This window comes from Corvus hawaiiensis, chromosome Z (genome assembly GCF_020740725.1).
Source record: "Corvus hawaiiensis isolate bCorHaw1 chromosome Z, bCorHaw1.pri.cur, whole genome shotgun sequence".
NCBI lineage: Eukaryota > Metazoa > Chordata > Aves > Passeriformes > Corvidae > Corvus > Corvus hawaiiensis.
The window spans coordinates 16,881,608-16,895,659 of NC_063255.1; the positions used below are offsets into that span (position 1 = coordinate 16,881,608).

The following is a 14,052-nucleotide window of genomic DNA, read 5'->3' on the forward strand; positions in this document are numbered from 1 at the left end:
CATTGCTTTTACAGATGAAAAATTGTGTATAATAGCTGAAAATGACTGATCAAAGAGGTCATTAAGAAGGGAGATTTTAGTTTAGGGAATCTGAAAAGGATTACTTTAGGAGCATATGATGGATTCTGGTTTTAGTTTAGCAGAGGTGTAGTATGAACGTCTGTCTGGAAAATGGATCCATGCATTTAAGCGTATAACAAACAATTCTAGGGGCATGACTGTTGATTAAAAGAATCAAGGAAGCTGATATATTTCCTGTCTGCAGGGAAAGACCAGGTGTTTCTCTGAAGAATATTTCTGTTTAAATGTGGTGTTCTCTAGTCAGATAAAAGTTATGAGCAAATGAGTGAAGTTTAACGTTGTTTGACCTGAGAAGAATTAGGTCTTTGTGACCTAATAGTCCTGTCTGGTTCTTATCTTTTGTAGTGAGTATTGAGCAAGTATAATAGGTTGTCTACCTGCTATTAAATAGAATGGAAACTGCTTGTGGTGAAAATAGGAGGTTGTATTTTGTTTAAGGGATATTCAGGGCATGAACAATGAAGGACTAGGCAAATATTGAGGTACTGTAGGTGGCTTTGGATTTTGCTCTTAAAATTGTGGTCATGCTCTCCTGGCTAAAGCATGTAAAGTTTAACTACAGAAACTATCCAAAGGAGGGAAATAGAATAAATACAAATTGCCAGAAAGTGGGTAATGGCAAACATTTTCTGTAGTGTTAGTAGTACTAGTTTATTTGAAACAGCAGCAACACTTCTTAAAAAAAAAAGGAAGGAAAAAAAAAAAGAGAAAGTGTGTTTTGGTGGAAATGGTTTCTTTACCAGGAAGCAGCATGAGAACTTGTTCTAATTTTTTTACCTTTGCTACATCATACCAAAACAGTAATAAGCTTTTTTTAATTTCTGATTTGTTGATGTTGAATTTCTGCAAGGATGCTGGAGTATATTTTCCTCTTCTCCTCAACATTCCTGTATTCCTTTAGGAGCTGGTAGCTAGTTGTCAAGTGTGTTGTCTGTTTGGTGATTGGAGAATGATTTTATTATAGGAACAGGAGCTGGAAAGCACGGGCATTTCACTGCAGATGGAGGACATACTGCTGTGAGGCCAGCACCGGCAAATGCCTCACAACCATTCGTTCAGTTCTGGGAAAATACCAGAGCCTCAGTGAAAGATTTGTGAGTGTAGTGTGCAGCGAGCTAAATGGCTTGGTTAGGAGCTGAAAATACTGCTTCTAAGAAATACTAAATACATCTGTGTAATAAAACTTTGCAGCAGCTGCAGCACAAAACACGTGTTTTGACGAATGCTGTAATCTCTGCAGAGTCCTGAATTAAGTGCTTGATTGGACCTTGTGGCAGTGAGTTTGCCACAGGATGTAGTGTAAACCTCAGTGTAGCTGAGCTGGTAGCTGGAGACTTTTGTTTGCATGCTGGTTCATCTGTAGAGAACATTTACTCTCTCACACATCAAGCATGTTTTTGCATTGTCACAAACATCCTCAGTCTCCTTAATTAGCTTAATTTTTGGCATTCATCAGTGTTTTAGCCATGGTTAGTCTTTTCCTGGGTTATGTGAATGTAAGAAGCTATTGACATTACAAAGAATTTAATATTTAACCAAGGGATTGCAGACCATAGAGTGCTGCTTGTGCCATTAGCTGACTTTGTGCCATGTAATGCGGGAATATTGTAACACCCCAGAAAGTACAGTAGAACATTGCTCTAAACTAAAACACACAATGGGGAAAGGGCTGAACAATAGAGGAACAGCCTTTTTAACTGAAATGTACTTAAGTGGAATGTTCTTTCTTTGTTTTGGTCAGTACATAGAGTTGTGGGCTGTCAGCATCAATCTCAGGACAGGTGATCCAGAAATGAGGGATTAAAGTGTATTGTGTTGGCAGCAAGGGAAGGGCAAGAAATGGAGGGAGGAACTGTGGTAGTACCAATTTCTTCAAGGCCTCATGTGCTGCTTGTCAGAGGGTGCTGGGAGAGTATATGAAATATCTTTACTTTGCCTCTGAGTGGTGACTTGCTCCCAGACATCTCTTCTGTGCCCTTCTTAAATCAACAGTGTTTCACAGGAGAATCCCTATCAGATGTCCATGTTCAGGGGTACACATGTTCTCAGTAGACCTGCCTGTGGGATGGCAGATGAAATCGGCTCGTGTCCGTGATGTCCTTTGAACTGGGCTGCTAGCAATGTATGCAATTAAAAATGCATCATTTCCTAGAAGAGCTGTATCAAATGGCATGTTCTGAAGGTATTCTTTGTGTGTGTGTTTGAATAGGTCAGTTACTCTTCAGTCAAAGACAAGGCTAAACCAAAGGAAATAAGAGTGATTTTGTGAAAATTAAGTTTAAAATATTAATGTTGTACTTGCATATCTCTGTCTTGCTAAACCTAACCTGTGCTGGCTTAAGACCTATTCTGGTTTGCAAGTACTCATGTCAGTAGAAACAAATTAGCCCTAGGAAGTTGTAGCTGTTCAACTATTACTTTTTAAACAAGAAAAACTATTAAAAAAATCCAACAACAGAAAACCAACCCCTTCTTTTCCCCTGAAGACCCAACCAGCTCCTCTGGTTGCCTGTGCAAGTCCCAGGTGCCTGTGCAGTATCTCTCTGTATTGTAACAGCATGGTGAAAAAAGTGCAGCTTTCCTCTGTGGGTGGTCTGACTTGTTACATGAGTGTCAGCATGGCTCTCATTTTATTACTGTCTTCGAACTCTGCTCTCAGAGCACTCAGTTAAAGTCTTCATTTCCACTCCTAACAGAGCTGCCAAGAAAGAACCATGCGTGCTGGTTCACTGTATTTACCTGTACTTACCTGTACTTACCTGCCTCTGCTGGTGGTGGGAGCTGAAATGTCACATGCAAGGATACCTGAAATGGGTGGGAGCAGTCCAATGTGTTACCCTTGTGCAACAAGATTTATCGGAGTTGCTCTATAGTGTCATAAATTGTCTGCACACTGATGATAGAATGGCTGTCACATTAATTGCTTTCTGCTGGTATATTTCAGTTAAACTGTTTCCCAAACTGATGTAGTTACTTTGGTATACTGTTCTATACTGGTGCGTGTTTTCAGTAGGTCAAATTTCCTAACCCAACCCTCTAATTAAATAGGTACTTGATTCTGTGGAGATGATTTTACTGAAGTTTGACTACATGTTTTCGTCTTTTTAAGCAGAGCTTCAGAGTAGCTGTTTGTAATGGTAGTTTGACTTTACTTTTATCTTGAAAGTGCATGGCCAAAATGCAATTTCTGCAGTTGTTGCAAGAGGGAAGTGTGAGCATGTGTGGGATTAAAATTCTTCCCCCATCTCTTTTTCAGCTTTCTGAAACAAAAGTCTTCACTGCATCTTCTGTTCCAGCAGAGAATCATGTGACTCCTGGGCAAAGGTAAGCTCTTCTTCCATGTTTTCTCTATGCTTTAAAAACCTGCTCCTTGATTAAGCAATGTTAGCTTGCCATGCATAAAATATTGAATAAAAACTCTGTCAGAGATTGGTCAAACTCATCTCAAAATGGAAAAAGCCTTGCTTGCAAATTGTTGTTTCTGTGAATTCCTGACTTACATATTTTCTACTGTGAAAGTGGAGACAAACTTACCAAACAGGTGAGTGTAATACATCTTCTGCATCAGGACTGCTCACAGGAAGGAAGAAAAGTAGCTGGGAAGAAAAGATTTTTAGTGTTGAAAAAAGGAAGCTCTGGCTTTAGTGTCCAGAAAATGGAAAGCCTGCCTTTGTAGATGCAGAAAGTGTTCAGAATGTAGTGCTTTGACAAATACGATAAATGAAAGCTTGCATTGGCAAAAAGGTGAATTTCCTGGTAAACATCTCAGCTACAAGCCTTTACTGATGATAGAGGGTTAAGATCAAGAACCAAAAATGTCAGTTGCTGTCCTTCCTTTGCTTGCCTTTGTCTTCCAATGCCTTGCTGGTGATGTTGTGGAATCAGCTGCCTTCATTAGCCCATGTTCATGGAGAGAACACCGAAGTTTAGCAATGAATACTTCGGTAGTTGGATAGCATGAAATCTAAAAACTAAATAGGCTAATGGTCCCAAACGTCCTGATTCTGCTGTACTGCAGCAAAATTTTCCACATAATATGGATGTGATTTGCATGAGGCATGGTGTCGGGTGGTCTATAGGTTACACTCCTTTCTTTCTTAAAGGTAGTATATTCATATGTTTTTTATTCTGTTCTTCTAGTGGATGTCCCTCAAATTATGTTAGAAAATGTTTTAGTTAATCCACTCAAATTGGGATGGGTTTTTTGTGTTTGTTTCTTGCTGGCAAAAAATTCTTTTCTATCTCTTTTGTATGATAGACAAAAAAACATTTGAAAAGACTGTTAATCAGTAGTAATTCTGTTGCTGGAATGGCAGCTTTAGTATTGTTAGTGCTTGCCACAGTGTCAGTACAGTTTAATCACTGTGTTCATTCCAGCCAAATTTCACTTTGTCTTACAGCATTGATTTGGTGACACTGCTTCAAAAGCCAGTGACATCTACCCAAGAGACAGAAGGCAACTCATTTGAGGCTCCCCAGCAGCAGACCTTCGGCCAAGCATTAGTGTTCACAAATTCTCAGCACAGCGCCCAGATGGCATCAGGAACGGGCAACTCCAGTGCTGTAAACTCTTATTCTCCTCAAAGTCTGGTAAAACTATCTTAAGCTTTCTAAATATTATGTTTCCCAAGTGTTGTTCATGAGTAAATATTTCAGGGTAAACAACTTTTCCAGTGCCAGTCATTTCATGAGGTGTTTTGGTATTTGTTAAAAAAGTTGAAAATAAAAAATATCATTCCTTCCTTTCACACTCCCCCCTCATCCCACCACCCCCCAAAAATTACTTTTTTTCATTTTGCTGATTAGTTATTTCTGCGTTTACATGAAGTAGTTGTATTAATTTTTTATTAGAGCAGATGTGCTAATTGCTTGCTCATGTACGATAAAATAATTTGTTTATAGTTAAGAGTTCTAGGCCAGAAAACCGAATGTGTTATTTCCAAGCACATTCTTGACTACTTCTTGTGGAAGCATGCCTGTTCCTGAGTCAGTTTTGAGGGTGTGAGATGAGGTGTTTATTCTCTAAAAATTGGTCCAACTATTAGTAAATCTATGATATTTTGAGATGCATGGGTTCAATTAAGTTAGTATTATTAGTATTCCAGTGGTGGAAGTTTTTACTGGTCATTTGTTAGTAAGCTAGGTCTTGAATAGATTTTAGTTGCTGCCAGATAGCAGCTTGTAGACATTGACCCTATGATTATGTTCAATTATTACTTAAAAAATTAACTCTGCTCCTTCCCCTCTTCTTCTTTTTTGGTAGTCGGCAGTTCTTTGTTCTGGCTTTGGAGAGCTCAGATCTTCTAAATTGGCAAACTCTACTGGTTCCCAAATCTTGGACCAATTGAAATCACCAGGATTGGGTCAGTTTACCTCTCAACAAACCAATAGCACCACTAGCACAGCTGCTGCGTCATCCTGGGATCTAAAACCACCTATTACTCAGTCCTCAGTCCTCAGTCAGTTTGGTAAGTGCTTTGACACAGCTTCTTTTCTCTTTCTCTCTCTATTAGCTGGTAAGATTTCTTAGTGCCAATGATGGTTTAAAATTACTTTAATGAAAGACTTTGTAAAAAATGTAATCCTAGTAATACAATTAGTTACAATCATTCTAAATGTGACATTTATTTGCTGGTAATAGACATCACAAGTATATATATCATAAACTAAGTTTTGTTAAGCTTAAGCCTATCCATAAATGTTATTACATCTTTAGAGTTATTGAGCCTTCCATGTAATGACATCTTTGATTTAGTGTGCTTGAATATTTACATGGAACTTTGTTGGTGACTGTTTTTCAACAAATGTGGGGAAAGACTTATTTTCATTGTAGCTATGCTGCTTTTAGCTGAGTGTAAAGTTGTGTACTGTATTTTGGTTTTGGTTTTTTTTCCACAAATTTTCTCTTTACTCATTACATGAATTTTGAATGAGTACTATGTAATTTCTTCATAATGCGCATAACGCCTCAGTGTTCTTCCTCTAGTGTGCTGCGAATGATTCAGGTTATTTGTTTTGTATATTTATAATTGTATGAATTTTTCATGTAATTGAGTAAAATTAGTAGCAACAGTGAAAATGACAGAAACTTGGTTTCTGCAGTGTGGATCCTAGCAGTATCCTCACTGTGAAGAGGATAGCTCTTGTATCTCTCATGTGTATGTATATATGCTTATGTGTAGATAAGCAGCCATTGGTAGCAATTACTATCTTTGACATACAGAAATTCTAAAAAAAAAAAAAGTTTGTGTACATTTTAATGCTTTCTAATGGACTTCATGAACTGAATAAAAAACCCTTCACACTGAAAATGCTGTAGATCTCTATAGTGGTTGACCAGTGCTTTAGGTCACTTCATGGCTTTCAGCATCTGAAAACTATGAAAGAGAAGACTTGGAAAAAACCTGTTCATGTCCAGCATCTCTTTGACTCTCAGCTATTATGAAATAGTAGAAGATTTTCTTTTCTTTTTTTTTTTTTTTTTTTTTACATCGTCTTCTTTGCAGGGCAGGGTAGGGAATCCTAAATCATAATACCTCTTTACCCCTTGAAAATAATCACATTTTATTGCACAGTTAACTGCAGTGAAACTTGAAGTGTTTGATTAAAATAATGCAAAACAGTTTCTGAGGACTTGTGTGTGATAATATTGTGACTGTGTAGATAGGTTTGTTCTCATATTTTTTGGAAAAAAATAAATAATGCTTGGCCACAGCTGTTTATTTAAAGTAGAAAGTGTATCAACTGTTGTCCTTATTACTGTTAGAGCGGTAAATGATGAATGTGAAATTGCTCTGATGTCTGAAAAGACTTGCAAATGCTATAGAATTGTAACTGTTAAGCATCACCCAGATTCTTCCATAAAGAGTAGAACTGTGAAGAGCAGAGTTCAGTGCTTTAATTTTGATATTTCTTTTTCCCAACACTGACCAGACTTTAAATCCCAGCCTGACCCATCTCCAGTTCTGAGCCAGCTGACCCAGCGACAGCAACAACAAATGCAGGTGGTTCCTGTTCCTCCTCCTGGGCTGGAGTCGTCCTCCTCCCAGGTAAAACTTCGAGAGCCATCACCAGTAGACACCTCTACAGCTGTTAGCAAAATATTACAGCTCCCCACTATCTCTATGGATAACCAGGCAGTGACTGTTCATCAAACCCAACAGAAACAGATAAAACCACCAAAACGGAGGATAACTCCAGCATCCAAGGTGGGTAATTGAATGGCGGCTTGTCCTTAGTAAAAGTAAAAACCACAAAAACCTGCGTCAGCAGTGGTGTGGCCAGCAGGACCAGGGCAGTGACTGTCCCCCTGTACTGGGCACTGGTGAGGCTGCACCTCAAATCCTGTGTCCAGTTCTGGGTGCCTCACACAAGAAGATGTTGAGGGGCTGGAGCATGTCCAGCGAAGGGGGCAGAGCTGGGCAAGGCTCTGGAGCACAGGTCTGAGGAGCAGCTGAGGGAGCTGCAGGGGCTCAGCCTGGAGAAAAGGAGGCTCAGGGGAAACCTGATCACCCTCTAACAACGAGGGTGTAGCCAGGTGGAGATCAGTCTTTTCTCCCAGGTAACAAGTGACAAGACAAGAGGAAACAGCCTCAAGTTGCACTAGGGAGGGTTTAGACTGGGTATTAGGAAAAATGTCATCACTGAGGGGGTTGTCAGTCATTGGAGCAGGCTGCCCCGGTAAGTGGTGGAGTTACCATCCCTGGAACTGTTTAAAAGATGTGAAGACGTGGTGCTTAGGGACATGGTTTAGGACTTGGTAGTGCTGGCTTTAATAGCTGGACTTGATCTTAATGTTCTTGTCCAACCTAAATTATTTCTATGATTCTAATCAGTATATATTTTATATAAATTGCTAGGGATAAGGAGAGCAAAGAGCTTGGTATATTTCTTATTTATAAAGCAGGAAATACTAAGCTGGATAGTTACTAGGTCCAAAATACTGTGGTGATATCTTTTGCAAGCAGCTGCCTGGTTGCTCTGTATGGAAAATGGCTGTTGCTGAGTGGTTTTTAGATTGACTTAGTAGCCACAATATGAATATTAGTGGAGGTGGGAGGGTTGTACACAGATGATACTTTGGTATGGTAGAATAGTATGTCTTACTCTTTCAGCTCCAGATTAGGGCAGAATCAGTGGATTAATTTCAGGTTGAAGATGCATGCAAAGAAATTACAGCTTTTTTTCTTCCTTTAAGATTCCTGCCTCTGCAGTGGAGATGCCTGGATCAGCAGACATGACAGGGTTAAATGTTCAGTTTGGAGCTCTTGAGTTTGGATCAGAGCCTACACTCCCAGAGTTTGGATCAACTTCAAGCAGTGAGAATACCAGCCAGGCGACCAACAATAGCTTATATTCAAAATCTGTAAAGTATGTGTGAGTTGCCCTCCTGCATTCTCAGGTGTTCTTGAAGGGGGTCAAGTTTGTGCCAAAAACATCAAGACACGGTTACAATGTAATGGGAGGGAAAAATATGATGACTTGTTTTCTGTGCGTTGTATCTTAAATGATGAATTTCTTCTCCAATGGTAGTCAAAATCTCCCTGGATGGGTAAATGTGAAGCTGGAGATGACATGAGTATAAATAACCTTATAATAAGCTATCCTTTATAGGATTTCCTTCTCATGTTGAATTGCCCTGCTTTTCAAGTTTTTTGGGGGTTTGTTCCTCACAACCCACATTTTTCTGCATCTAATCCAGCAGAGTTGACCTCTGTACCATATATTAGTAGATTGGCACCAGATTACAGACCTGATGCTCCTACAGGATGAGAAAATGAGAAGCTAGGCTGTCTGTATGCAGAAGCTCTTACTGAAATGCTAAAATAGCCAATGTGAAGTGCCAGTGTACCAGTAAACCATTTTTAATTCCTTTTTCATTGAAAAATCGGCATCAGTAAAAAGCTTCCTGAAGTTAATTCAGAAATATTAATGAAAATGGACTTTCACATTAATTTTAGTTTTATACATTGCATTTAAACTATCTGGAAAATAAAACATTACTGCATGTTTTAAAGTATTTTTTAGCTCTTTGCATAGTTCATTCTGTAACATTAGGATTCTGTTGTAAAAAGAATCCTATTGTGGTTACTCATCATATATCAGACTTTTATCAATTCTGCTTGTTTAAAAAAGAAACATTATGATCATTAATTATCCTTGGAAAAGGTAGAAATAACATGACTGAAAACTGCTTGTGTGTAAATTCTTGTCGAGGCTGGGCTGGAACGAGGAAGGTGAGTGGTGCTTAGTGCAGCTGATGTTTTGAAGCAGTGATTTGTGGGGACCAAAGCAATATTATGATTTTTTTTTTACGTTCTTATATTTTCTAATATAAATAGTGTAGATTTTTCTGCATGTTTAAGGTAGTTCAAGATAACTATACAGGAGCTGATATTTTCATGAAGGTATTTGAAATACTTACCAAGATGATAAATAATTCTTTTTTCCAGTGATCCTTTGAATACCTCTTTGCCAATATCCAATACAGTACAGGACTCCACCTACACAACCTCTGCCATCAGCTCTTCCAGTCTGACCTGCTCATCCCAGAGCACTAGCCCAGTAACAACTTCCTCCTATGACCAGACTTCTGTGCATAGCAGGATAGCGTACCAAAGCTCCATGGCTCCGTCTGAACCAACCCCTGTTGCAGTTGCGGTGAGTTCATTAGAGAAACAGGACCTTGAAAAGGGGGAATATTCTTACCTGTGTTAGGCTTGTATTCCTCTGATACGTTAATGCTTTGACCAAGCCCAGTGGTATTTTTGATTCCCAAGCCCGCCCGGTTACTTGTTTTCATTTTTCCTAGCGTGTAGTAGTTTTTGGCAATACTGTATTTGGGATGTAAGAGTCTCTGATTTTTTGGGTTTTGACATCTTAAATTGTCTTTTGACCTTTTTTCTTAGTAACACTTAAAACTCTTCTCAAATTTCCTTCCCTGAAGTTAAGCTTTTAAAAAAGGAACTGTCTCTGTATATAAATACTAATTATGGTATTTTGCCATAAATTAACAGTTTCTATAGAAAGGTATATTATTTATTAAATTTATATGGCACCTAGCAAATGGATTCCAAACTTTTTTTGGCCCCTCCAGCATTACTTTTCTTTTGTATTTTAACACCAGTGGGAATTAGTTTCATGTGTTATTTTAATAAGCATGGAAGAAGTCTAATATAGGACAGAGAATCTCTTGAGAGATTCAAACACACCTGCTCTCTTTGTATATGGAATGTAGGTTTGTTTTAAGAGAACTGAGTTTATTAAATGTTTTAGGAACTTGTGAGAGTTTGTAAGTTTATTTGCTTCTGGCCTTTGTTATGTGTTGGCTCAGTCACACTTGTCTTCTGCACTAGCTCGTATGTACTGGTGAGGATCAAGCATAGACTATCCACTTCTGTACTCCAGCGTTATCCAAAAAACAACTGGTGCTTCTCAAGTCTTATCTTTCAATGGAAAAAAATTGGCGTCTCTGTGTAACTTGGATAGTTAAAATTGTGAGTTACATTAGATCAAAAGCACAACCATTTCCTATATGTTAATGCAATTCTTTATTTCATATTGGTGTGAGCCTGAAGTTTATGTTATATACAGTACATGGGAAGGTCTGCTGCTGATGGGTGTATTATGGGCAGTGTATGGGATTCTCTATGTTCAGGACACCTTGCACTTGAGACAACTTTATGATGTGGTTTTTATAAAGGCAGTAAAAATTTAATTTTCTGCCTTGTTGTTCAATTTAGTATGAATACAGAATTTTGCATGAAGCATGTTCGATGTGTGATTCAGTTTGAACATTTAATATACTTCTGAGATGGTTTATTAATTAATTTCTTCTTTGTTTACAGAATGGGCACAGTGGTGTTAGAACCCAGGCAACACTTGACAGTAAGTTTTCAAAGCTTGGTTGAGCACAGGACTTTCTGATCGTTCCTTGCTACTTGCTGTGCACACAAGCGTAGCAGTGACATTGGGTTTAAGGTTTTATATTGTTCTCCATGACTAATTTATGGCTGACCCATTTGACTTTATTTGTGCTTGCATTAAATACTGCTTGCTTCTTGAGTACACTTGAAATATGAAGGCAGCTCTCTACAAACCTAAAATCTACAAACGTAAATAGCCTTAGAATTAGACCTGCTGGTTTTCCTTTTGAATTTACCTGCAAGAAATTATTGAATATAAAATAAAAATACAAAATTAAAAACAACTATGAAATTTCTTAGCAGTTCTTCCAGTTCTGAGTTGGGAAGCTGCAAATAGCATTTAACTGTAATGAAACAAAGTCACATTCTTTGAATGCACCTCTCACTAGGTCTACTTCTATCTCTGCCCTGTTAGAAGCCTGTGGGGAATAAAGGTGAGAAACATGTTCCCTCTGCTGAGTTTCCTCCCCATACCTTGCAAACAATACCTCAGTACTGACTCTGGTATAAGTGTTAGTTTCTTCATCTTGGCCTATTTCTAATGTAGCCTGTAACACCCCTGCAGCTCTCTACTTGGAGTTAAAATAATTAAAGTATAATGTTCACTCTTCTGATCTTTGTGCTTCTCTGTGGACGTTTTCAAGGACAGCAGTGTGAATTACTATCTTTTGGAATTCCAACGCCCCAATTTTAGGTCTAACCTTCTCTTAAACATGTCGTCAGGTGGGCCATTAGTGGGATGTGTTTTGTTAGTGCCAAGTTGAATTTAAAGGAGCAGGAGTTGTTTATGCTCTGAGAATTACCATTTAAAAGATTGACATATACAAAGACACGAAGTGTTTTCGTAGTGTCAAGTACAGAATTAATAAACAGTTTATGAAATTCACTGCAGAACCTGTCCTTTTGCTTTAGAAAACAAAGATCTGAGAATTCTAATACTTTTGTATTCTGTAATGGCTTTACTAGTCTCTTTTCTTATGCCAGCTCTCCTTTGAGAGCATTTCTGTTTTCCTTCTTCCATTGCATCTATTACATGCATCCAAATGATTTTGAATTTGTCTTAACTTTTGAAAATACTTTTTCCCTTCTGCATGTGCTATAATGTTCTTAGTTGTTCATCTCTCATCTTTGCTGTTCTTTTCCTTTAATATCCAGATCTTGAGCTTCCTAAACCCATAATTCAAAGTACGACTGACATGTTTTACTTCTGACCATGCTACTGGTCTCCATGTTTTCTTTTTCTTGCACATTGCATTCAGGCGTCTTGTAAGGGATCTTAAGATGATGATTCTGTCCCTTGTGTTGAGGACATCTACTTTTACTTCAAGATGGGAATCCTGCTCTTAATATATTGAGAGTTTTAAACTCCGGTTTTTATATGAGTTTTACCAGGAGTTACTAGGTGATTTAGTTGCTGCCTTCATAATTACGTTTGTCACTTGGATTTCCTTTTTGTAAGAGGCCAGACGTTTTGTCAAGGCCAAGACCTCTTGAGTCCTGTTTGCATTGCAACCCCACAACCTGACTTGGGTCATGTAGCTAGGAAATCAAATCAATAAAGTGAACAAACACTAATGTATAACTTCGAAGTGAGTATTTGATTTTTGTTTGGTGACCAATCTAAAAATGTCTTCACATACATTACAAGTTAGTGATGATCCACTGGGTAGTGGTCCCTGGTGTGGTGTGGTAAAATGGCCCTGCAGAAGGCAGGGTTCAACTCTTTCCTGAGTTTTATTGGTGAGTGAGTGTCTCTAATTCTTTGTTGTTTTTTGTAGTAGAAGAGATAAGTGAAGCAGCTGGGAATCATGCTGGACAGTATAATTTTTAAGTGTCTTATTACAATATAGTGATCTTATAAACAAGTTTTAATCTGTGTAGCCTAAAAAGTATGAGATTAAACCTAACATTTTTTATTATCTAAGTAAAGTGAGTCAATATTTGACAACTCCTTAGCCATAAGAAATGCTTAATGCTGTGCTCAAGTGTGTCCTGCCATTGTAGCTTCTTTTATTCTACTGCAGTACACTTTCGACTGAATATGTCAAACTGATAAATTGTTATGTACCCTTGTACTCCAACAATCTCAGTTGAAATCTCCAACAGTGCTGTGTAGGTTGGAATGAAGAAACAGAGCTGTAGGTATAACTGGATTTTTACAGTGCCTTGAAAAGGCACAAATGACTTGTGTTTACTGAACCAAAAGCAAGGAATTTTAAAATGACTTGTAAATTAGAAACCCAGTGGCACGTGAAGTGCAGAAGACTGTAGTTTACTACATGTGTAGCAGTGATAATTGTAAATCTGTCTTAAGTAGAGAGCTTAAAGGGAAAAAATGGTAGTTCAGTTATGTTTGAATTTTCCTTCATAGCCAAATTGCTTGATATGGTTACCAATTCTTAATGGTAAGATTTTTTTAGACCAAGGGGAGAATGCTACTGTGTTCCTGCATCCGTGATGGGATGTCAAGTCTGCTGGAATTTTAATCTGAATGCCTCTTTTTAACTTGTTGCAGCTACTTCATCGGTTCCAGCACCTAAGACGGAGCCTTCTCCCTCACTACCTTCGGCTGGTTCTCTGCCCAGTGTGGTGTCCACCACGGCCTCGCTTCTGCCTTCAACACCGCAGCATGTGGCAGCATTGCCCAGCTTGCCTCAGTCCAGTGATCTGGCTAGCAGCTCACTCTCCCAGCTGAGCAGGTACAGTGGAGTTGGGATAAACAGAGGGAGTCAATTTTGGGGATAGGACAGGTGCAAGGGTGGTTCCACATGGAGCCGTCAGGCACCAGGGTCCACTTTTTATGATGTGAATCAGCATTAGGAGATTCAGAAGAGCTCAGAATGTTTCTGGTTGCAAAATATGAGCTCTGGGCTGCCTCCTAATGGCAGAGCAGCTGCTGCCTCAAGATTTCATGGTACGTATACAACTTTGTGTTTCAAGAGATTTGCTTCAATCATGCTAGCTAAATTAGCTAAATTGATTCCCCCAGTTTATTTTTCCTACTTTGTGCCTGCTGTTTTTGTTCAGTGTCATGTTTGAAATAATT

At 38.5% G+C, this 14,052-nt stretch overlaps 1 protein-coding gene across 5 annotated transcripts in view; it reads left to right on the top strand.

Moving 5' to 3' along the window:
- Nucleotides 1–14,052, top strand: part of UBAP2 (ubiquitin associated protein 2) — a 175,699-nt gene that overhangs the window by 30,847 nt on the left and 130,800 nt on the right. For 3 of the 5 annotated variants that reach the window (XM_048292045.1, XM_048292046.1, XM_048292047.1), the window contains 8 exons: nt 3,338–3,405; nt 4,482–4,671; nt 5,345–5,549; nt 7,015–7,289; nt 8,279–8,457; nt 9,534–9,741; nt 10,929–10,968; nt 13,522–13,705. In XM_048292045.1, the coding sequence (XP_048148002.1) occupies nt 3,338–3,405; nt 4,482–4,671; nt 5,345–5,549; nt 7,015–7,289; nt 8,279–8,457; nt 9,534–9,741; nt 10,929–10,968; nt 13,522–13,705 (1,349 nt within the window). The remainder of the gene's footprint in view (nt 1–3,337; nt 3,406–4,481; nt 4,672–5,344; nt 5,550–7,014; nt 7,290–8,278; nt 8,458–9,533; nt 9,742–10,928; nt 10,969–13,521; nt 13,706–14,052) is intronic. The other 2 variants (XM_048292048.1, XM_048292049.1) reach the window with 1 other exon arrangement.